This window comes from Microcaecilia unicolor, chromosome 1 (genome assembly GCF_901765095.1).
Source record: "Microcaecilia unicolor chromosome 1, aMicUni1.1, whole genome shotgun sequence".
NCBI lineage: Eukaryota > Metazoa > Chordata > Amphibia > Gymnophiona > Siphonopidae > Microcaecilia > Microcaecilia unicolor.
Genome location: NC_044031.1, coordinates 650,458,888 through 650,484,395, shown reverse-complemented (window position 1 = coordinate 650,484,395; position 25,508 = coordinate 650,458,888). Strand labels below are relative to the sequence as shown.

Here is a 25,508-nt window from a genome sequence, read left to right as displayed (position 1 = left end):
ACTCGGGTCTATTAGAGCAGCATGCAGGTCCCTGGAGTAGTTTAGTGATCGGTGCAGTACACGGTGGGGCACCCAGGTCCCTATCTCCCTCTACCTGTCACTCTTGTGGTGGAAACTGTGACACGTCCCAAAGTTACCAAAACCCTATTGTACCCACATATAGGTGCCCCCTTCACCCATAAGGACTATTGTAGTGGTGTACAGTGGGGGGGTAGGGTTTTGGAGGGCTCAGGGGACTAGATAAGGTTGCAAAGGTGAGCTGTGCACCTGGGAGCATTTTTATGAAGAGCACAGAAGTGCCATCTAGGGTACCCCATTGCTCTCCTGGGATGTCTAGGGGATCACTCTACTAAAAATGCTGGCTCCGACTACATCCCAATGGCATGAATCTCTAGTTTTGCACTTATTCAGGGCTTTTTTTTTCTGAAAATGGACCAAAAATCACCCAAAGCGCAAAACCTTGTTCAAACATTATTTTCGAAAAAAAAAAAGGTAAACGTTTTTCTTTTTCGAAAATGACTTCTTTCCTATTCGGATTTTGGACATTTTGTGCAAAACGTCCAAAGTCGGACTTAGACATCATATCGAAAATGCCCCTCTATATGTCTAGTGTAGGCGCATAGGACTAGATTCAGTAAATGGCACCGAAAAAAGGCACAAAAAAATTGGCAAGGCACACCGTTTATAGAATGGCACTTAGAGCCAAACCCTGTGCCAAACGTTGGTTGAAAGGATGTACGCCAATTAAAATCTGGAGGGGAATAATCGAATGGCGCCGGCAAAATACATGGCCGGCGATGTATTTTTGCGGTGCCGCAAACAGCTGGCCAGACCCGTATTTTCAAAAAAGATGGCCGGCCATCTTTTGTTTTGATAATACGGTTCCAGCCAGCCAAATGCCTTGGATTTGGCCGGAGTTTGAGATGGGCGGCTTCGTTTTTTAGCGATATTGGAAAGTTATGTCGGTCATCTCAAACCCCAGCCAAATCCAAGGCATTTGGCCTTGGGAGGAGCCAGCATTTTTAGTGCACTGGCCCCCCTGACATGGAAGGACACTAACCGGGCTCCCTAGGGGTCACTGCGGTGGACTTCAGAAAAGCTCCCACGTGCATAGCTCCCTTACTTTGGGAGCAGAGCCCCCCACCCCAAAACCCACTACCCAGAAATGTTCTGCACCCACTAAAACGGCTCCAGGGACCCGCATATAGCCTCTAGGACTTATTGCTGCTGTATAACTTTGGCACACCAGTTGACACCTGAAGACTAATCTTTTGAAAAAGTCCTTTATTTGAATAAGCACGTTTACTCACAGTTAACTGCAGATCAGAGGTTGTGCCCCACTGGCAAAGAGTCCCCTGGTACTAAGATGAGCAGTAGGTCAGAGCTGGCACAATGGTGTACAATGCCCTCTTTCAGCACCATTCAAGGTAAGAACTACGTTCTCTAACGTGGGTAACACAGGAAAGGGAACTAAAACTGGCTTACAAAAATGGCCACTACCGCATGGACTACAACAGGAAACAAAACAGGGCACACTCTGACACAGTAAGCAGGGGGAAAACACCAGGGGAGTAGAGCCTACCAACTACCAATACCTACACCCACCAGAATGCATTGCTGATGTGACTCTGCAGTGCAAATAACAGAAAAGATGTCACACTCACCCCAGAGCCACATCACAAGCAGGAAAAGGCTGTCGGAGGACAGAACACATTCTGCTGTCATGGAGGTGGGTACGGCATTTGAGGCTGGCTTACAGGCTGGAAAAAAAGTGTTTAAAGTGGGGGGTTTTTGGTGGGAGGGGGTTAGTGACCACTGAGGGAGCACGGGGAGGTCATCTCCGCTTCCTTCCGGTGGTCATGTGGTCAGTTTAGGCACCTTTTTGAGGCTTGGTCGTGAAAATAAAAGGACCAAGTAAACCTGGCGAAATACTGCTTAACGCCGTATTTCTTTTTCCATTATCGGTGAAAGCCGGCTATCTGGTAGCCACGCCCATACCCGCCCATGTCCCGCCTTCACTTTGCCGCCGACACGCCCCTTTGAACTTTCGCCGGCGAGGCGACGGGAAAGTGGCGATGCTGTCAAAAAAAGCAGCTTTTGATTATACCGATTTCACTGCTTTTCCCAGATCGCCGGCCATCTCCTGATTTGTGTCGGGAAATGGCTGGCGATCACTTTCGATTATGAACTGGCTGGTGTAAATCCTGGTATTTAAGTTAGGCATGGATCCTGCAAATTCTATAACACTGTGCATATCTCGTGAGAATGCCCATACCACGCCCATGCCCCTTCCATGGCCACCTCCCATTTTGGGTTGTGTGCCATGAGTTTTTTTGTGCATAGTGTTATAGAATAGCACACAGCGAGATGCACGCACAACTCCCAAATGAGGCCAATTAATGCCAATAATTGATTGTTAGCATTCAATTATTGGTGTTAAGTGGCTCATTGTGCAATTAAAAGGTACGAGCATCTCAGGATTGCACGCAAAATTCAGCATGTATCTTGTAGAGCCATATATTAGATCTGGGGGATAGTGGGTCCCGCCCTTGGACCACCCTTTCCACACTCACTTTTCTGCATGTAGAAAACTAGGGGTACACCGGAGCATGTGCCTAAATGTACACATGCACCTCCAGTGAAAATGAAATTCAAGCTGTACTCAGACGTCTGGCACAATGCGGAAAATCTAAGTGTCATTTGAAAATTGAGGTCCTGGTTTTCAATTTTTTAAAATGTGTGCATTTTTTTCAGTCAAACATCCACAGGGAAAGGAGGTGCAAGTGTATTCGGTACTTTTTTCTTTAAAAGTATGTGTGAGCTTTAATTTTAAAACATAACTTGAAGTCCTTGGGTAGAAAGTACCCCCCAGAATTACTTTCTAACAGAATAATAATGCAAAATGGAATCATAGAAACAAAGTTCCAGAACTAAAATTGAAAGAGGGACTAGGGAACAGCACAAGAAAATATTTAATATAAGAACAGCCAACCAATGGTCCATCTAGCCCAGTATCCTGCTTCCAGCAGTGGCCAGTCCAGGTCACAAGTACTTGGCAGAAACCCAAATAGTAGCAACATCCCATGCTATCAAATCCAGGGCAAGCAGTGACTTCCCCCATGTCCATCTCAATAACAGACTATGGACCTTTCCTCCAGGAACATGTCCAAACCTTTTTTAAACCCAGTTACACTAACCATCATTACCACATCCTCCAGCAATGAGATCTAGAGCTTACCTATTCTTTGAGTGAAAAAATATTTTCTCCTATTTGTTTTAAAAGTATTCCCATGCAATTTCATTGAGTGTCCCCGGTCCTTGTACTTTTGAATGAAAGAAAAACTGATTCACCTCCACCCGTTCCACTCCACTCAGGATTTTGTAGACCATCATATCACCCCTCAGCCGTCTCTTTTCCAATCTGAAGAGTCCTATCCTCTTTAGCCTTTTCTCATACGGGAGCAGTTCTATCCCCTCTATCATTTTAGTTGCTCTTCTTTGAACCTTTTCTAATTCTGCTATATCTTTTTTTGAGATACGATGACCAGAATTGAACACAATACTCAAGGTGAGGTTGCACCATGGAGTGATACTGAGGCATTATTTCTTTCCCGAGAGGAAGGTGAATACATGGAATGGCCTCGCAGGGAAGAAACTGGTGGCAGAAAAGGTAGGATTTAAAGAAAGCCTGGAATAAGCAGAGGAGATAGATGTGAGGAAGCAATGTAAAGTAGACATCACATAATGACAATAACTGGATGCCTTCTGGCCTTGATCTTCATTTTCTCTATTTGTGTTGATCCAGTGTTTGATGGCATTCCTAAAGGTTATAAGAAAAGAAGGGTTAGCAGACATGGAAATGCGAGAAAAGATGGGGAAAATCCAGCTTTGACCTCCTGTTGGTGCAAAATAATGAGAGCTGCTGGGTTGTACAAGGTGAGTGTTTAGTTTTTGGTCAAATTGATTTGCGGCATATTATCTCTTAGTGTTTTATTTGTTATTTTTAGTTTTATTATTTATGTTATATTGGATGTATCTGTTTTAGTATTATTAACTGCTTTGGGCTTTACTTGGATTAGTGGGATATCAAATTTTAAGAAACTAATTAATAATAAATAAGGGATCTGTGGAGGGACATTTTTCGATATGATGTCTATTTCTGATTTTGGACATTTTGCAAAAAACATCCAAAAATTCAGTAGTGAACATGGCCATTTTCAAACCAGAAAAACATCCAACTTTTTGGTTTTGAAAATGGCCATTTGCTAGACATTTTTTTTGCTCAGTGCACCTAGCCCTTAAGACCATTTTTGAAAAAAAAAACGTCCAAGGGGAAAACACACAAAATCAAGCCAATGGAATATATGGGGGGGGGGGGGGGCAGCATTCCAAGTTGACTGACCACATAGACATCCTAGCAGAGCAGTAGGGCACCCTTCCAGGCACTGCAGTTGACTTCACACAGAAGGTCCCAGGTATACATCTCACCATTACCCCCTTATATTGTATGGTGAACCCTCCAAAACTCACCAAAAACCTACTGTATCCAACTGTACACCACTACAGTAGCCCTTATGGCTGCAAGTGTCACCTATATGTAGAGATAGTAGATTTTTGGTGGGTTTTGGAGGGCTCACACCTTCCATCACAAGTGTACCAGTTAGAGCAGGATATGGGCTTGGGTTCCCTTCTCCACAGTCCACTGCATGGACCACTAGGCTATTCCAGGGACCTGCTTGATGCTTTAATAGGACTGGCCATATCATCTGAAGCTGTCATAGAGGCTGGTATGTACTATTTAATTTACATCTTTGGGGGAGTGGGAGGGGGTCAGTGAACACTGGGGGAGTAAGGGGGGGTTACGCCTTAATCCCTCCAGTGATCATCTGGTCATTTAGGGTACCTTTTGATCACCAAGGCCCCTATACTCAGAAGCAAATGCGGGCGCTAGAGGCCATTAGCGCCAGACTAGCACCCGCATTTGCTAGTACCAAATGCTCAGAGCCAACAAGCTTGTGAAACTATGAGTTTGCCGGCTCTGAATGCAATAAGCATACAAATGCATGTTATAGAGGTCATTCCATATTCCTCCCCAATGCTCAGCAGGCAGCATGCCAAACAAGGGTGCTCCTCCCATGGCAAACCCTACACCAGTTCAGAGCTTGCGTTAGGGATGGGTCAAGTCATGGAGAGGAATGGGGAGGACCAGTGTTGCTGATGGCTGTGCCCTCCATTCCTCTAATCACTGTCCAGGATTGACTCTGTCAATCACTCTTGCCACTGAAGGGTGGCTATGCCGGAACCAGGACCGGAACCCCCACTAGCTCTGCCGCACAGTTGGGGTACTCTGGCTCCTCCCCCAGGACCGGTACCACAGGCTCCGTCCACTCATTTCAGTCGGGCAGGTTTCCTATCTAATTGGCACTTCTTCCTCCTCCTTCCCTCCTTCCACCTCTGGCATTGTGGGTATGTGCTGAAAGGCTGTGCTTAATGCACAACTCTTCAGCGCAGGCACCAGGCACCATCCTCCCGCTGAGCTCCTTAATGCTCAATGCTATGGCCGCGCCTACATTTGCATGTCATTAGCGTTGAACATTAGGGAGTTCTTTCCCCTCACTGTTCTGCCATTGTTTTTCCGGTGGTGTTCCATACAGCACCAGAGTTTTGATCATTGGGGCCTTATTCATGATTAAAACAGGTCTAGCCAAAAACATCTTAATTTTGGCCCTAGACATTTTCATTTTGTTCCATTATTGAAGAAAAACATCTATCTTTTGGTGCCACCCATGTCCTCCCCCCAAAAAAAACACACTCCCAACACCCCCCTTGAAATTTGGATTAACTGTGCAGCAAAACGTCTAAAATCGGGGTGTCAAAAATTGAACTTAGATGTTTCTGAGAGAAAAACATCTTTCTGCCACCTTATGATGTTTTTGGATGCTTTTTTGTTTTGAAAATGAGCCCCTTTGAGTAAAATCCAGAAAAGCTTATCTTGTGATCACAGGGTGCTAGACTGCATTTGTTCAGGTTTTCTTACTAATGCAAAGATATGAGATTGTAACCACTAATAATTCTGTTTAGGGACAGTAAGAAATTGTCATCATATCTGGCAACTTCAGTCTTGGAGACCCTAAGATTGAACTAGTAGAAGTGAGAATACTGGCTGTTGAAATAATGACAACAGAATATTACTCTGAAGCAGATAACAAGGGGCTAATACATTCCCTGGCTATGTAACATCCTGCTGGAGGAACTTGGAATTTATTTTTAGGTAAATTATGACCTGTACTACCTGATTCCCTGATGACCTGTACTACCTGATTCCTCCCTGCTACTCAAGGTCCCTGGTAACTCCAGGTCACAATCTCTCTGTATAGTATGATGTCATTGGTTATATAATATTTATTGTGTAACAGTGCAGTTTCATGAACAAAAATAATCTTGTGTTCGACTACTGAATGTTTCTGAGTCAGTTACGTCTTCATGACCTCTGGCTCTGAGATCACACGGTGCACCCTGACTGTGACAGGGAAGTACAGAGAATGCCACTTTGCAGCAGCGGTGGTGGCATAGTTCACTCGCTTCTCTCTCTCTCTCTCTGACGCACACATAGAAACACTCGCTCATACATCACCATTCTGTGCGCAGTTGCACTTACTGGGGGTAATTTTGTAAGACGAGGAGACCACAAAAGTGGAGGAACATTCAATCCCTACGTAAGGAGCAATCAAGCAAACAGAGGAGTAGGGTAGGCTGGCTCTTTCCAAAAAAACAAAGAAAGACATGTACACAGTATTAGGTCTTTATTAAGAAGTCATCAAGCGACTCGACACAGCTGCTGTGTTTCGATGCCTAAGCGTCTGCCTCCGGAGTCCATAAAATATTTAAAAACATACATGAACTTATAATTAAAAAAGAGGGCAATAAAAGTGAAAATGGAACACCAATTATATAGAATACATATAAATACAACTGGTCATAATACAATGATATATATAACAAATCATACATACTGTAAAAATGAATTATAGATGAAGAATAGATAAATATAAACAGATCTACATTTACAAAGGTTAAATCAATATACAAATATAAACATATTATATGCAAATAAAATGCCAATCATATAGAATACACATAAATATAACTAAACATAACACAATAGAATAAAATATGTGTACCTAATTATACATACCATGGGAAATTAAATTATACAACTAAAACGATTGATAAAGGATCAGAAGTGTTAAAACTAAATGAACTTACATATACAAAAAATAATAATCCAATTTGCAGACATAAACAGTCAATCTTTGTTCAAGTTTTATAATTTAATTTCCCATGGTATGCATAATTATTGCCCTCTTTTTTAATGATATGTTCATGATATATAATAATTCTCACCTCCAACGTTCTATTGGTCTTGGTGCCTGTGTTCGTGACTTCTTCGGAGTTGGTCTGCTAGGCTCCGTAACACAGGCTGACGTCACCGCGAAAAAAGGCGCCCATTGGTAACGGTGACGATGGACAAGCAAGGGAAGAAGATGAGCGCCGTCAGCAGCAGCGAGTAGGGAGAAGTAGACGCGGATCATGGCACCACCGGGGATGGCGATGGGAAAGAGCAGGGCGGGCAGCAGCAGCCAAGCCGCAGCGATCAGGAGCCCGTAGTGCAGCGGGAAGAACACTCGGAGGGAGGGAGGGGATGACCCTGAAACTCGGAGAGAGGGAGGGAGGGACCCTGAAACTCGAAGGGAGGGAGACCCTGAAACTCGGAGGGAGGGAGGGAGGGAGGGAGGGGACGACCCTGGAACTTGGAGGGAGGGGGGACCCTGGAAATGGGAGGGATGGGCCAACCCTGGGACTGGGAGGGGGGGCCTGGCACATACTCTCATTTTCACACACACTGTCTCTCTCACAGACACACTCGCACCCAGTCTCACTCTCTCTCTGTCACACACACACACTTGCACATTCACTCTCTCTCTCTCTCTCTCTCTCTCTCTCTCAGAGTCACTCTCACACACACTCTCTCAAACATACACACTCCGAGGAAAACCTTGCTAGCGCCCATTTCATTTGTGTCAGAAACGGGCCTTTTTTACTAGTTTTTAAATATTTTATAGACTCCTGAGGCAGTCGCTTAGGTGTCGAAACACAGCAGCTTGATGATATCTTAATAAAGACCTAATACTGCATACACGTCTCCCTTGGTAATTTTATAAAACATTTTTCTCGTGTAACACGTTGAAGAGGGCTTCTATACAACTGTGTGGGATTATACATGTGTAAAAAGTAGGCATATGGAAAGAATGTACACATTTTTATGTGATCTGTGCATAGGCATTCCTAGGGGCATAGTTTGGGCCGAGCCAGGGTAAAGGTGTAATGTATATGCATAAATGAAAAAACTGGTCCAAAAATTAAATTTAACATGAGGGATAAAGCATTCAGATGTTAATTTGAGTTTAAAGTTGCTACCCAGTTTTTGAGTCTGACGTCCTGCACATACAACGTGCTGCAACATCAGACTCTGAAAGTGGATGCAGCTTTGAACAGCACGAGGACGAAGAAGAACTTCAAAGACCTCGGCTCGGCTGGCAGGGGTTGGGGTCCCCTGCCACCTGAAGGAATATTTCTAAAGGCAGCAGCAGGAGGAAGTGGACCTCGGCTGGCGGGGGTTGGGGTCCCCTGCCAGCAAAGGTAGGTGACGGCGACGGCGGGGGAGGGTTGATGACGGTAGGGGCGAAATCTGTGGGGGCCCAGGCCCCTGTGGCCCCATGCAGATACGCCCCTGCTTCACACTCACCTTTCCAGGCTGCTCCTTATGGATCTCCACACCCTCATGGAGACATTGTGGGGTGGCAGGTGGTGGTTGCGCTTGAAGATCTCTCAGGCACAGGAGGAGGAGGAGCTCAGGCTCCTGCACTTAAAAGTTTGGCTCCCTGCGCAGAAACATTGTTGTGCACACTGAGGAACGTTCCTCCACGTGCAGGGGTATATGTGCATATTTTGCATGTGGAGGGAATGTCCTGCTATTGCTGCAGATGTTTTCTTGAAGCAGGGACCAGTACCGCTGTTGCATGTTCTGCATGCTGTATTTCTGATTGGCGGATATGTTTTCATCAAAACATCTATGATGTTTGCGGTATGTCTTTTTATAAATGTTTTTTGTGTATTTTCGAATATCAGAAAATATTACTTTTCATTATGGACTTGGGTTTTTTTTTTACATGTTTTCCGATAAACGTTTTTTTCGCCATTTGGACTTCATATTGAAAATGCCCCTCCAAATCTTCTTAAACAGTTTTGTTGGCCTTCTCTGCATCTATAAATCTCCTTAAACACCATAACCACTCCAAACTTTTCCCTCCCTGTCTCAAACACTCTGAAAATTCTTGGAGTTAACATTGATCGAAATCTCCCTTTCATGTGTTAGCCACGTTACAGAACTTAGTTCTTACCTTGAATGTGGCTGAAAGAGGGCATTGTACAGCATTCTGCCAGCTCTGACCTACTGCTAATCTCAGTACCAGGGAGACTCTTTGCCAGTGGGGCACAACCTCTGATCTGCAGTTAACTGTGAGTAAAGGCGGTTATTCCAATAAAGGACGTTTTTGGAGAGATTAGTCTTCAGGTGTCAACTGGTGTGCCAATGTTATATAGCAGCAACCAGTCCTAGAGGCCTGCGTGTATGGAGCACTTTTAGTGGGTACCAGAGTGCACTTCAGCCAGGTGGACCCAGGCCCACCCCCCCCCCTCACCTGCAACACTTGTGCTGGTAAATGGGAGGCCTCCAAAACCCACTGTACCCACATGTAGGTGCCCCCTTCACCCCTAAGAGCTAAGGTAGTGTTGAACATTTGTGGGTAGTGGGTTTTGGGGGAGGGGGGTTAGGAGCTCAGCACCCGTGGTAAGGGAGCTATGCATGTGGGAGCTTTTTCTGAAGTCAACCGCACTGACCTAGGGTGCCCAGTTGGTGTCCTGGCATATCAGGGGGGTGAGTGTACTATGAATCCTGGCCCCTCCCACGACCAAATGGCTCGGATTAGGGCGTTTTTGAGCTGGGCGTTTTTAGTTTCCATTATCGCTAAAAAAAACAAATGCCCAGCTCAAAAACGTCCATTTTTTCGAAAATACAGTTCGACCCGCCCCTTCACGGACCCGTTCTCGGAGATAAACACCCATGGAGATAGGCGTTTCCGTTCGATTATGCCCCTCACTACCAACTCACCTGAAAACAATTAACAAAATAACTAACTTTCGCAAATCTCTGAAAACCTATCTCTTCAACAAGGCCTACCACGAGAATCCATAACTAACTATAACACATCACCATTCCACCCTTATTCTGAATGTCTTCCTTCTAAAACTGCTTAATTAAATCTTCTTGTCATCCTTGATATCTTTGTAACACCAATTGTATCTTTTTACCCTGGAATGGCGATGCCATAACAGGTCTTTGTAAGCCACATTGAGCCTGCAAATAGGTGGGAAAATGTGGGATACAAGTGCAATAAATAAATAATAAATAAATAAATACTCTGTTTTGTTTTCTATGCATAAATGTATTTGTATATATGTGTACGTGTGGGTGTTTTAAGGACAGGGCAAAAGTGAATGAATACCTGTAGGTCAGGAGCTGGGGCAGTCAGGCAGTACACAGTGCTCTAGGGAGGTGGAACATGTGACTGCCCAGGATTGGAATTCCAGGAATGAGGCTGAAGAGAAAGGAAAGTGTATGAGTCACTGACACAGATTCACCTTGATCTGCTAGAAACACCCTACCAGTGCCTTTGGACTTTAGAATTGGCTGTGCAGGCTGGGACACAGAGCTCTCTTTTCAAATTTTCCTCTAGCTCTGCCATTGCTGTCGCTTTTTTCTTTTTTTTTCCACCCTTCCTTCACTTACCTACCGCTTTCTCATCTAATCACATGCACAGCAAGCATGGGCTTGCGGGATCCGTCCTTTAATCCCAGGTTGGAATTCTCACACTGAGCTGCTGAAAGTCCCCAACTCTGATGGAGCTCTCTCCAGCACTTTCCTCTCCTGATGGTTTTATGGAATGATCCCTGCTTGCCTCTCTGTTCCTTCTAGTCCCTACCCCCTACCTTCTAGTTCACATCCACAGCAGGGTAATGTGTGAAACAGTCACGGCCAGCACATAAGGTTAGTTAATGAGGCAGCAAATGAGGTGGAAAATGTGTTCAGAGCCACCTGGCAATGGGAGAAGTGCAAGGGTGAAGGTAGGTTGGGGGTGATTGCACTTCTGTGTTTAGGAATGACAAGAGATGCAGATGACGCACAGAAATATAGAGATTGATAAAGTTAGGTGTGCTTACCCAGTATTCTATAACTAAGCACGTAAATTTTCAGAGTGCCTCTAACATGCCCATGCGCCTCCTGTGGCCAAACCCCCCTTTTGAGATACACACTATAGGAGTTAGGCGCACTGCCTTATACAATAATGAGCAGCCAGATGCATGCCCAAATTTTAATGAGTGACAATAAACATCAATAATTGGTTTTTGTCCCTCAATTATTGATGGTTAAGAGCTCATTAGCCAATTCATTTACATACACAGCTCGGCAGCGTGCCCACATTTCAGCACCATATATAGAAACCAGGGGATAGTACCTACCTGTATGCAATATCTACGTGAGCATTACTAGAGGGGGAAAATAGACAGTGTGAGGGCAGGACTCGCATTTATGCAGGTATTTTACAAAGAGTCAAATTCTATAAAAGGCACCTTAAAAATTGTCATCAAAAAACCAGACGCTTAGCGCAATTCTATATATGCCTAAATATGCTTACTGGCTGTTCTTGCAACTAGACTTTAGGCACACCCATTTACAGAGCTGCCAAGGGGTCCCAATTTTTGAGAGGAAGATTTTAGTACATGCCCCCAGCCCCGCCCACTCTGCATTGGCTCCACCCACTATACATGGCTCCGTCCCCTGACACACCTCAATCCCACAGTCATTTCAGAAAATATTTTATTTAATAGCCTAATACCCTTTTCAATTAGCTTTCAGAGGCCAGAACCTCCTGCCTCGGGTCAGGACAGTAGAATGCTGTTATGGTATCCTCTCCTGACCTGAGGAAGGAAGTGCTGGTCTCTGAAGGCTAATCAAAAATGTTTTAAAATCAATGAAGGTATCACCTTATTTTCTATTTTGTGTTTTATTTGCATTTATTAACCTTAACTAACACAACTACCACATTACTTTATCCTAAATTAAAAATAAAATTATTTTCTGTACCATTTATTTTTTCTAATTGTGTTGGTCCCAGTCTCTTGATTCTGCTTTCCTTTGTCTTCTCTTAACTGTCTTGCCAGGGTTTCCTGTCCATCTGTCATTTTTCTCTCCTTTTTCTATGTTTTCTTCAATTTATTTTTCTGCCTCTCTCTCTGTCAAGATTTAATTCATTTGTACTATCCATTCTTTAATTTCCCTCTTTTTACTTTATGGCTTTTCATCTTTTCTTCACTTTTGTTCTCCCCATGCCCCTTACAATTATTCTCCAGTCTTTCACTAACTCTATCCTCTCCCCCTTTTCATCCAGCATCTCTCCTCTTTCTCTTCCCATCCTTCCAGTGTCTCCCCACCTCTTTCTCTCTGCATCCTTCCATCCAGCGTCTCCTCTTTCTCTCCCTATCCTTCCATCCAGCACCTTCCCTCATTTTCTCCTACTCTTCCATTTAGCGTCTTCCCTCTTTCTGTCCCCTACTTCTAGCATTTTTCTCTTTCTCTCCCTTCTTTCATCCAGCATATCTCCTCTTTCTCTCTCCATCTGACCAGCCATGGTCTCCCCCTTGCTCCCCTTCCTTCTCCTCAACAGCTTGTCTCTCCTTTGCCCTTTTCCATGTCCCCTCTTTCTCCCACCACCTTTCCATTCATCTCTCTCTCTTTGTACCCCTCTTCTATCAAGCATCCCCACTCTTCTTTCTTTCCATCCAGCTTCTCTCCTCTCACCTCCATCCAGCATGTCCCCTTTCTCTTTCTCTCTCCCATCCAACGTCTCCCCTCGTTCTCCACCTTCTGTCCAGTGTCTCCCTCCTTTCATCCATCTCCTCTCTCTTCCTCCTTTCATCCAGTGTCTCCCCTTTTTCTGTCCCCATCCAATATCTTTGATCTCTCTCCCCCCTCCATGCAACATACACACCGACACACTCTATCTTCCTCCTTCCCTTCTAAACAAAATCTTTTTTTTCTATTCTCCTCCACCCCAGCACTTTGTTTCCCCATACCTTAGTTCCTGAGGCACCCAAGCAGCTGCTATCTCCTGGGATCAGCCAGCGAGCTCAGCTGCATCCCTTCTACACGCTGCCACTGTGAGCAGCCTCAGTAAAAGAAGAAAATGAAGCACGGGGCCGCAGCAGCCTTCAGGCATGCCCCTGGAACAGGAAATTGACGTCAGTGGGGGCAAAGGACGGCAGAGCCAACAGCGCATGCCTGAAGGCTGCTGCAGCCCCGTGCTTCATTTTCTTCTTTTGCTGAGGCTGCTCACAGAGATGCAGCGGAGGACCATCTCAGCCATAGAAGCCAACTTTTCAAAATGATTGGGGGTGCTGAAATTTTTTTTTTTTTACAGGTGGTGCAGTCCCCGCTCCCTCTCCCTCCCCCTCCCCATCCTCCCTCCCTTGTCCCCCCTCCCTTTGAGTTCCAGGCCCCCCTCCCTCCCCTCTCTCTTCTTTCCCTCCCCCTCCCTCCGAGTTCCAGCGTCCCCCAGGGTCCCCCTCCCCCTCCCTCTCTATGAGTTCCAGGATCCTCCCTCCCTCTCTCTGAGTTCCAGGGTCCCCTCTCCCTCCCTCTCTCCGAGTTCCACAGGGTCCCCCCCCCCCGAGTTCCACAGGGGGACCTCCCTCCCTCCGAGTTCCAGGGTCCTCCCTCCCTCCAAATTCCAGGGTCGTCGCCCCTCCCTCCCTTCGAGTTCCAGGCCCCCTCCCTCTGAATTTTAAAAGCCATCTTGACTTACCTCATCGGGGTTACGGTGGCCGGCAGCAGCAGTAAAAAGCATGCAGGCTCTGCCCTTAGGTCAGTTTTCCATTCTCTCTCGCTCAGCTCTGGTCCCCGCCCTCATTTCCTGTTTCCGCAAAGGTGGTTAGGAAACCCTTGATCCAACTAAGTATGTCGAATTGGAGGAGGAGGAGGATGTTTTTGCCTATTGCTATTTCCTGCTTAAATTTGGCTAGAGGAGTGAGTAGTACTATTTCTGTGCTATGGAGGGGATGAAAACCTGATTGAGACTCATGTAATATTGAGAATTTGTTTATGTAATCGGTGAGTTGTTTGACTACCATGCTTTCCATCAGTTTGCCTACCAACGGGATGGATGCTACTAGACGGTAGTTAGTGATTTCATTTTGTTATGACCCGGTAGTAGTGAGCCCCTGTGCCCCGACTGAGCACGGCAGAAATGGAGTGACACCGCACTCGGTCAGGCAGCCAGACAACCCCTAGCTTCACCTGGGAAGCGACCACCGTTCACCGGGAGTTGAGCTCCCAGCTGCAGGTAGCCACCAAGACTTCCAGAACTGGCGGGGTTGCACGGCCACAGACCAGGATAGCAAGAAACAGACACAGTCCAGAACCAGAACTCCAACAGGCAAAGAATGGTCAATTCAGTCCAGGGTCAAGGCAGGCAGCAAACAAGCGTAATCCGAGAAGACTAGCCAAGGTCCGGTACACAGGAAAACAGGAACAGAAGACAGTCGGTGAACAACACTCCGACAGCAACTCCTCAGAACAAAATGAGGCCGAAGCAACGAAGGACTGAAGGCAGGGCTTTAAGTAGTGGAGGAATTAGGCTCAAGTATGTGCAGCTGATTCAAGATGGCTGCCCCCATCAGCAGAGGTGCCTTCGTCCAAATATGGGCTTCCTTCCTGACCTTGTTACTCCAAGATGGCTGCCCCCTCCTGAGCTAGCCAAGATGGCTGCTGTCCTTGATCCAACCCGGATGACGGCTGCCAGACTTAGAAAACTGAAACCGACCCTCCTAAGACTGAACCTTGTCCCTCTTGAATAGGGTTACCATATGGCTCCAGAAAAAGGAGGACGGATTGAGCCAGCCGGGTTTTACTTCCATTGCTTTAGCAATGGAAGTAAAACCCGGCTGGCTCAATCCGTCCTCCTTTTTCTGGAGCCATATGGTAACCCTACTCTTGAACGAAGCTGAGGAATGACTTAGCCGGGAGGAGCGTCGAACAGGTGAGGGATGTAACACATTTGTTTTTTTCTTGGTGTCTTTTGGTATCAGGATGAGTAGGATGTTGCCATTTTCCTTAGTGAAGAGACCTTGCTGAAGCATGTAGTTTAGGTGGGATGTGAGGTCTGCTATGAAGCGGTCAGGGGCGGATTTTGTAGACCTCAATCATATCTCCCCTCAGCCATTTCTTTTCTAAGCTGAACAGCCCTAACTTCTTTAGCCTTTCCTCATATGGGAGGAGTTCCATCCCCTTAATCATTTTGGTTGCCCTTCTTTGAAGCTTTTCTAATTCCGCTATATCTTGTTTGAGATATGGCGACCAGAATTGAACACAGTAATCAAGGTGAATTCATACCATGGAGTGATACAGAGGTATTATAGTATTCTCAGTCTTATTTACCATCCCTTTCCTAATAATTCCTAGCATCCAGTTTGCTTTTTTGGCCACGGCCGCAAACTGGGCAGAAGATTTCAGTATATTGTCTACAATGACACCTGTGTTCAACCATAGAGGTATATCAAGCATTAATTAAACTTAGGAGATTAAGATCTGTGGGTCTGTCAGAAGGGTTTCATTCTGTGGATGTAAATGCAGAAGGCCCAGGTGCACCATGAGAAATATGGGTGCTGCTCCTCCAGAGAGGCACATGGTTCAGGAGTTTGATGGATTAATGTGAAGGGCAGAAACCTGGGGTATTGAGAGTAGCTTTGGTTGTGTCAGAGTTGTGCAAAAGGTGAGCAGACCATGAGGGCTTGCAACTAGCTGATAAATGCCTCTGGAGAACACAGTTGACACTCCAGATTACACAACAGTAAAATGCCAAAAGCACCACCACAGAGACTGTCTGTGTGACTGCTCTGCAATCCACTTCTACTCAGTAAAATGGAGGGTTTAACCATTAAGCAAGACTAGGCCCTTGCCTAGGGCAACAGCTTCTGAGGAGCAGTACATAGCAGCTGCAGTCAAAGCAAAACAATAGATCTTGTCAGCTACACAAAAGCAAAGAATCATTAATTTGTACTGTTACCTGCGGGGAGGGTGGGCAGTTTTCCAATAGCACATTTTCCAAGGTAAATGACTCATAGAAATTGTCCTCCTTACATGTACATACAAAGCAGAGTTCAGTATTTTAAAATATGATGTTCAATTATGTGTTTTTACTGGATTGCTGAAGGAGGGGGTTGTAGTTGGAATGGCCATGATTGTTGAGTTTAACTATCAAAATCTCAGGGGGTAGTTAAGGACCTGAAAGATATTTGATGATGGGGGAGGGGTAAAGGCTAAAGGTTTCCTTCATGTGCCCATACATTCACATCATCCCTACTCAGAGAAACAAGGGGAAGAGTTCCTCCCTCTCCTACTTCACCCTCACCCATGACTTTTACTCTCTCAGAACCTTCTCTCAGGTGACTAAATGAAACATTTGGATTGTACCACTGTGACCACTCCAAGAGGGAAGGCCATTTGCAAATGGTCCAATCCAATCACTACACTTTGGGACTCCAAAAGGTTTTCTTGTGGGACTCACAAATAACTTAGTTCCACAGGCCCCTTTACAAGTGTCTAGACCATGACATAGAGGGGAACGTTGACTATCAGGAAAAAGAGGATCCAAGGTCCAATTCAAGAGCTAATTGTGCAGTGGTGTAGCCCCGGCCTACCCACCCAAAATCAGTGTTCTGTAAGCGTGGCTGGTGGGGGATCCATAAGCCCTGCCAGCTGAAGATCTCCTCCCAGCAGAAAGAACACTTACAGCCTCTGCAGTCAGCAGTATTGCTGAGCCGCTGCTGCCCCATCCCTCACGCATGCTGAGTTTGTGCTCATGCGCAGAGGCTGGGCTGGCCATGTCAGTGGCTCTGGGACACTACCACTGGTTGCGCAGTCAATCTCAATCTGCAGCCCCTCATTACCTCTCTACCCTCATCTCCCCTTACACTCCTACCCGTAACCTCCGCTCACAGGACAAATCCCTCCTCTCAGTACTCTTCTCCACCACCGCCAACTCCAGGCTCCGCCCTTTCTGCCTCGCCTCACCCTATGCTTGGAATAAACTCCCTGAGCCCATACGCCAAGCCCCCTCCCTGCCCATCTTCAAATCCTTGCTCAAAGCCCACCTCTTCAATGTCGTTTTCGGCACCTAACCATTATTCATCTATTCAGGAAATCTAGACTGCCCCAATTTGATTGACTGCACTTTTTTTTTTGTCCTTTAGATTGTAAGCTCCTTCGAGCAGGGACTGTCCTCTGTGTTAAATTGTATAGCGCTGCGTAACCCTGGTAGCGCTTTATAAATGTTAAGTAGTAGTAGTGTAAGTGTCCTTTCTGCCGGGAGGAGATCTTTGGCTGGCAAGGTTTGTGGATCCTCGTCAGCTCAAGTATTTCTTTTGGTTTGATGGGGGGGGGGGGGGGGGAGCACCGGAGGGGGCCAAGGAGAGCAGGGAGAGCACCAGAGGAGGGTAGGTAAGAGATGAGTTTTTGCACCCACCCTCTTTGGGCTCAGGCCCACCCTAAATTTGGCACCTGACTACACTCCTATAAACTGTGCCACTGTTTAATTGAAGTCCGCAGCCCAGCAGGTAATTTCCAGGCTGGGGCCATACTATCAACTGCTGAAACTTTGGCACTTGTGCCCTGTTCAAAGTCATAAATAGAAATAAAACCAAAAGAAAAGAGTCCTTGTTTATTTTACCAACAATACATTTTTTGATTAGTTTTGGAAGGCAATACCTTCTTCTTCAGATCAGAAATTTTGTACACATTTATCGTTTTCAAATCTATAAATGACTTGGCAGTGCCTATGCAGCACTGAGTGCAGGATGTGAAATTCATGCTGCAGAATCTCCCTTCAGTATTTTTTTCCAGGTTATTATTTAAACCCTCCCATCTTCCTCTTTCCTGACTTTTGCATGACTGCATGACTCTTGCCCTTGTATTACAGCAATCTCCTCTCAATTCTCTCTCTCTCTCAACCCATGTTCCTATTATTGGATTCTGTAACTCTTGCCCTTGTTCTTAAACTGGCCTCCTCCTTTCTCTCTTTCTCTTAAGGCTGGCTCTCTCACCTGCCTCTACCCTACCCCAGTCCTTCTCCTTGTCCTTCCCTCCCAAAGGGGACGGCCTAGGAATGACAACCGGCTACACAGCTGTTGCTCTCTCTTCCTGTAAGTCAGATGAACAGTCCTGAGCACAGTAACCCTGGGCCCAAGTCCGAGGGAAATTCCAACTTTTCATCAAGCTGCTCCCGACACAGACTTGGCTTGTTTAGGAGAATCTTGTGGGAAGGCTCAAAAAGAGAGACACAAGAAACCAACCTTACTGGAAAGCTTTCGAAAAAAAAAGAACATTACTGGGAAGAGAGATAATGAGTCCTGAACTAGTCTAAGTGCCCCTACTGGGATTGGGTCTGGTTGCCAGAAACAGAGTGAAGGGGATCTGCTGGTTACAAGACACCACCAGCAGAGGAAAAGTTTGCCAGTGGTTTTAACCCTTCCTGCCTCACACGGATCCAGTAATGCAGGTGGGAGCCGAGAACCTGAGCAATGGACATGCTGGTGAGAGAGGACTCACCAGCATTAAAGCTGTCATCGTCGGAGACGGGAGCTGTGGCAAAACCTCCCTCCTGATGGTTTTTGCTAGGGGAGATTTCCCTGAGGTAAGACTGGTTTTCTACAGCCCTTCCAGAAACAGAGGGAATGGGTGAAAGGGGAGAGAAATTGAACAGTGAGGAAGAAAGAGGGAGGGAGAGAAATGGGCAGTGGGCAAACAAAGACAAAGAGTTTAACTGAATAACTGAAAGTCACAGCAGCTGCCTGTGCTGTGAGAGGGGGTTGAAGGACAGGCAACACATGTAAAAAAAAACAAAAAAAAAAAAACTGTCATGCTAACAAATGTTCTTGGATTGGATCATAAGAGAGCCAGGTAGGGAAGAAAGGGCCACGCTTATAGCCCCCGCCTGTTTTATTGTAACTGCAGATTTTTCTTTCCCTAGCTTTGCCTGCTGGCTCCAGATTTGCCTAATAGGTCAATCCAGTCCAGGGTTTACCCCACTGCATGCAAGGACTTGTAATTCTGATTTCTATAATCCTCTAATAAAAGCAAGCCCACAAGCCCACACATGCCATAGAATAAACTCGGGGCCGGCTCAACCTACGGAGCAGTTGGCATCCCTACCCCTTGACCCCTTCTTCTGCATGAGTCAGAATTGTGACAGAGTAACTAGCTTCATACAAACATATGTCTAAATTATAGCATTAGGATGAAAATGTAAGGCAGCATGCCACCACAGCCAGCTGGCTAAGAATAGCAGCCAGGGTGCCCTGGATAAGGGCTGGGTATGAGCAGTGTCTGGGAGATGCAGTAACTTCAGGAATGAAACTTGTCCAGATCATGGTCACATCTGAGCTATGCATCCAATTAGGTTATGGTAAACATGTGATATTTTCTGTGACATCAAGGGCAATATAGACCAATCAGATCCTGCATTAGGAAAGGTAATGTGGGACACTTGGGCTGCTCCCATGTATTCGGGGAAGGACTTTGGAAGTATGACCTTTAATTTGACTCAAGGCTCTTTTGAATTATTGCACAGTCTGTAGGAGATTGATCACAATGGCTCAATGGATAGAGTGATGGGCTTGTCAAGGAGTAAAGTCTCTCAGGGACTGGGTAGAGCTTTATAGAGCTGTATGTTTGGACCATCATGGTGCAGGATGTGAACTATCTGATGTCGGGAGCCAGTTATTATAGCAAGTTTCCTTGGGTACAAGGCTAACATTAGAAAGGGTGCAAACAGGGCAATTGCCCAGGGCTCATTGGAGCGGACTCTGTGGGTGCTTGAGCACCCCCAATATTAAGAAAGTTTCTTGCATGTGTCCAGGGAGGGATTATTTTCATTGGGTTTAACCCCCCCCCCCCCCCCCCCCAATAATTTTGAAAAGCTGGCTCCTATGCCTGGGCTCCCATGCTACAGAGGGGCCCTAAGTCTGCTTAAAGCTGAAGGAGATGCAGTCGCCCCCCCCCCCCCCCCCCCCCCCCGCCAAAAAAAAAAAAAAAAAAATTCTGCCCTGGACCCCAACATGTTTATCACCAGCCCTGTTTGGGTGTTACAGAGACCTCTCACTGGAGTTATATAATTCTCTACTACAGATCAGGTCCAGATGCAGGATTCATCCTGTCCCAGCTAACTGCCTGTTTATACACAAATCATTTTTGGTTTAAACTGGGTGGTAAGGTTTCAGGGGCAGAGATGATAACAAAAGGCCAAGCAGCAATAATGAGAGAGGAACTACTACTAATCATTTCTATTACAAGGCCACCGAGAGACAAAGCAGGGCCTGGGGCAAACACCCCCCCCCCCCCAGGCCTGCACGCCATCCCTATGGGTCCACCCACTGTCCCCCCCTCCAGGCCTGTGCACTGCCCCCCCTCCAGGCCCATGTGCTCCCCCCCCCCACCCCCCCCCCCCCCCCCGGGCCTGCTTTCTTGCTCGTCTTCTCTCCTAACTCTGCACTACTGCACAGGTCCTTCTTCCTGCCGCGTCCAAACAGGAAGTACTTTACACAGGAGGCGGGACACGGCAGGAAGAAGGACCTGTGCAGCAGAGCGATAACTGTGCTCTGCAGCACCCAGGAGCAGGAGAGCCATGCTAGTGCCAGGTGGGCGCCGGGCCCCCCTTGGAGGCTGGGCCCTGGGGAATTTTGCCCTCCCTGCTCCCCCCTCGGCAGCCCTGTTCTATAATGCTACTAGACATATGCAGCACTGTACACATTATATACATGTACTTTCTTTGTCCTTAGTGAGCTCACAATCTAAGGTGTTTCCTGTACCCGGGGCAGTGGAAGATTAGGTGACTTGCCCAGGGTCACAAGGAGCTGCAATGAGAATCAAACCCAGTTCCCCAGGATTGCACTAACCAATCCTAATGGAGACTGGCTGAAAATGCCAATGGCAGAGATGAAGGCAGAGAGACAACAAAAGTGATCATTTGGGAGAGGTGCGAAAGAGTAGAACAAAGAGCAAGTGAAAAAGCAAAGTGTGGCTGTATCTTTAGAGCACCTGATTGGAAAACAACAAAAGATTGTACTATGAGCTAGGAATGGGCAGCTCAAAAAAATTTCATGTTTTTTTTTATGGTTCCAGAACAAATATCAAGAGTACACAATTTTTGCAAATGGAATGGGCACTATCAGGAAAAGTCAGTAAATGGCGCCAAGATTTCAGTGCCAGAATAAATCTGTGTAGAGCTCTATTCTATAAACAGCACTCTAAAGTCGAGCGCCATTTATAGAATAGCGCTTAGAGCCCATGCCAAAAGTTGGGCACTAGCATTCATGCCTGTTGAAACCTGGTCGCCGCATCTCAAAAAAGATATAGTGGAATTAGAAAAGGTACAGAGAAGGCAGCGGCGTAGCAAGGGCGGGACGGTGGGGGCGGTCCACCCCAGGTGCAGAGAGCAGCCGCACGCCTCTCTGCTCCGCTGTTTCCCTGCTCCCTCTGCCCAGGAACAGGTTACTTCCTGTTCCGGGGCAGAGGGAGCAGGGAGCCGAGAGCCGCGTAGCTGCTCCCAGAAGCAAAGAATGCCCCCGGGGGGGGGGGGGGGTGCATCGGCGATCTGCCCCAGGTGGCAGCCGACCTAGGATCGTCACTGAGAGAAGGGCGATGAAAATGATAAAGGGGATGGGATGACTTCCCTATGAGGAAAGGCTGAAGCGTCTGGGTCTCTTCAGCTTGGAGAAGAGACGGCTGAGGGGAGATATGATAGAGGTCTATAAGATAATGAGTGGAGTGGAACGGGTAGACGTGAATCATTTGTTTACTCTTTCCAAAAATACTAGGACTAGCGGGCATGCGATGAAGCTACAAAGTAGTAAATTTAAAATGAATTGAAGAAAAGTTTTCTTCACTCAACATGTAATTAAACTCTGGAATTCATTGCCAGAGAATGTGATAATGGTGGCTAGCTTAGCGGGGTTTAAAAAAGGTTTGGACTGCTTTCTAACGGAAAAGTCCATAGACCATTATTAAAATGACTTGGGGAAAATACACTGTTTATTTCTGGGATAAACAGCATAAAATGTATTGAACTTTTTGGGGATCTAGCCAGGTATTTGTGACCCGGATTGGCCACTGTTGGAAACGGGACACTGGGCTTGATGAACCTTTCGTTTGTCCCAGCGTGGCAATACATATGTACATATAACCTGGTGTAAATGCCAGCACCAAACTCCAGGCACTTTGGTGCAAAATTGGCATGAAGCTTTTAGGAACGTCCCTGCCATTCCCTTGGCCATGCCAGGGGATTTAGGCACGCTGGGTTATAAAATAAGGCGCAGGCAGATGCGTTTGCAACTTTTAATTAGTGCTAATTAACTGCATTAATTGTTAACATCAATTCAATGCAGTTAATTGGCTCTGAACGTAAATTTTGGTGCCGAAATTCTGGTACCATATATAGAATCTGAGGGTATGTGTAACCTACACGCACTTTTCTTAGAGTACACACTATGTAAAAGAGAGCACACATTTTTTAAAAAGCTTGCACGTTTCCCATGCACCAACGTACACTATTGGAAAAGAGTGAGCACTCTGTGAGAAAAGTATAGGAACATAAGAGCAAAAGAATAGCCATACTGGGTCAGACCAATGGTCCATCTAGCCCAGTTTCGTGCTTCCAACAATGGCCAATCCATGTCATAAGTACCTGGCAGAAACCCAAATAGTAGCAACATTCCATGCTATCAATCCCAGGTCAAGAAATAGCGTCCCCATGTCTGTCTCAATAGCAAACTTTGCATAAGATGTGCATTCTTTAAAAGTGCAAACTATATTATCGGTCAATGACATTTCATCGCAAATGACAGACCATCCCTATTATCTGCTAAGATCAGATGAAGAAAAAAAGAGAATTGAACCGGCTTCAATTCCCTCTGCACCTCCGTGTGACCCTCGGCAAGTCCCTCCCCCCACCTCCCAAATAATACAGTCATAGCTTTAAACATTAAATAGTAATGGGATCTGGTCAATAGCTCCAAAGATATAATATGGCCAGAAAATCTTATTGAGTACTAACCTACCCCAACCTTGAGATCTCCACCCCCCCCCCCCCCCCCATCTGTGCCCCAGGAGGTCTGGACTGTTATGACCTCCTGGAACGATGGACGGGAAGCATAAGAGGCAGTATCACATGAATAAATGGTAAATGAGAATTGTATATGCAGGAAGCAGAGCAAGACAGTGGCTTCTAGGAATAAAGCCAGAAGTCCAGATAGTGGTCTTTACTGTACCTTTGGAAGCAGGGCTACTACTACTACTAATTGTTTATATAGTGCTACTTGATGTAGCACAGCACTGTACACTTTATATGCAGGTACTTTCTCTGTCCCTAGGGGGCTTTTGTACCTGGGCCAATGGAGGGTTAAGTGACTTGCCCAAGGTCACAAGGAGATGCAGTGGGATTTGAACCCAGGTCACTAGTCTCAAAGCCTTCTGCACTAACCATGAGGTCACTCCTCTACTCAGCCTCAGAGAAGAGACACCAAAACTAAATCCAGGGCCAGTTACCCTGTGAAAATGCCTTGCCATGTACTCTCCCTCCCTTCTACAGTCCCAGTTTGCCCTGTACCTGCTAAACTTAGTATTTGCTCTTCCTCCCTCATCAGGAATGATCCTCTCAATGGTGCCTCTCCCTTCCCAGGTATAATTGTTCCCATCCAAGCTGCCCCTCCTTTCCCAGGAATAATTCTCCCCACCCCAGGTGTCCTTCCCTCCCAGCCACTAGGAAAACACAAAAACACCCCCATGTGAAGGAGCAGCCTTACACAGTAGATGGGCCACTAATAGAATCAGGTCAGGAATGTTTACACTGGAAAGAGGTGGCTGAGATCAGGTCACAGGATGAACCACTGTGTACCAGTATGTTCCAGACTCAGCTCAGCTCTTAAAGTATCTCAGTCTCTCCTACTTTCTCAGCTACTGCACAGAGAAAATGGACTTGCAAGCTCAAAATGTGTTTTCCCTATAGTAGTTGGGGGTCGCAATTGTGGAACCCGAGTATGACCGCTGTATATTTTGACCAGATTGAATAATAGAGGCACATTGCTCTGTAGATGAAAGGCAGAGGCAGAATTAAGGGCCTAGTTTTGAGTTTCAGGCAAATAAGAAACAAAACGCCTGGGGTCTGTTTGTTCATATAGTCTGGAACTGGTACATCTTTTGCCCAAGGATTGCATTCCCCTATATATTATCTATTTTCAAAATTTTTATTCCGCCCTATCTTTGGGATTCTAGGCAGATTACAACTCAACATTCACAGTCTATTACGTAAAATAATACAAAACAGATTGTATAATACAATAACAGATTTGTGATTTAAAATTCACAGTATCAGTTCATGAAAGTCAAACATGCAGACTGAAAGCCTGACCAAATAGAAAAGTCTATCTTTTGGAACAGAAAATAAAAACTGAAGGGGTCTTTTACTAAGGCGCACTGCCGTTTTTAGTGCACGCTAAAAATAGGCACACGCTAAATGCTAAAGAAGCCGATGTATTCCATAAGTACATAAGTATTGCCATACTGGGAAGGACCAAAGGTCCATCGAGCCCAGCATCCTGTTTCCAACAGTGGCCAATCCAGGTCACAAATACCCGGCAAGATCCCAAAAATGTACAAAACATTTTATACTGCTTATCCCAGAAATAGTGGATTTTTCCCAAGTCCATTTAATAACGGTCTATGAACTTTTCCTTTAGGAAGCTGTCCAAACCTTTTTTAAACTCCGCTAAGCTAACCGCCTTTACCACATTCTCTGGCAACGAATTCCAGAGTTTAATTACACGTTGAGTGCAGAAAAATTTTCTCTAATTCTTTTAAATTTACTACATTGTAGCTTCATCACATGCCCCCTAGTTCTAGTATTTTTGGAAAGCGTAAATAGAACGCTTCACATCTACCCGTTCAACTCCACTCATTATTTTATAGACCTCTATCATATCTCCCCTCAGCCGCCTTTTCTCCAAGCTGAAGAGCCCTAGCCGCTTTAGCCTTTCCTCATTGGGAAGTCGTCCCATCCCCTTTATCATTTTCGTCGCCCTTCTCTGCACCTTTTCTAATTCCACTATATCTTTTTTGAGATACAGCGACCAGAATTGAACACAATATTCAAGGTGCGGTCGCACCATGGAGCAATACAAAGGCATTATAACATCCTCATTTTTGTTTTCCATTCCTTTCCTAATAATACCTAACATTCTATTTGCTTTCTTAGCCACAGCTGCACACTGAGCAGAAGGTATTC

The 25,508-nt window shown here is 45.8% G+C and overlaps 1 protein-coding gene across 1 annotated transcript in view; it reads left to right on the top strand.

Moving 5' to 3' along the window:
- The first annotated feature begins 18,313 nt into the window (after window positions 1-18,313).
- Window positions 18,314-25,508, top strand: part of RHOD (ras homolog family member D) — a 55,378-nt gene continuing 48,183 nt past the window's right edge. Inside the window, exon 1 of the mRNA XM_030185829.1 lies at window positions 18,314-18,866. Within this exon, the coding sequence (XP_030041689.1) occupies window positions 18,726-18,866 (141 nt within the window). The 5' untranslated portion in view covers window positions 18,314-18,725. The remainder of the gene's footprint in view (window positions 18,867-25,508) is intronic.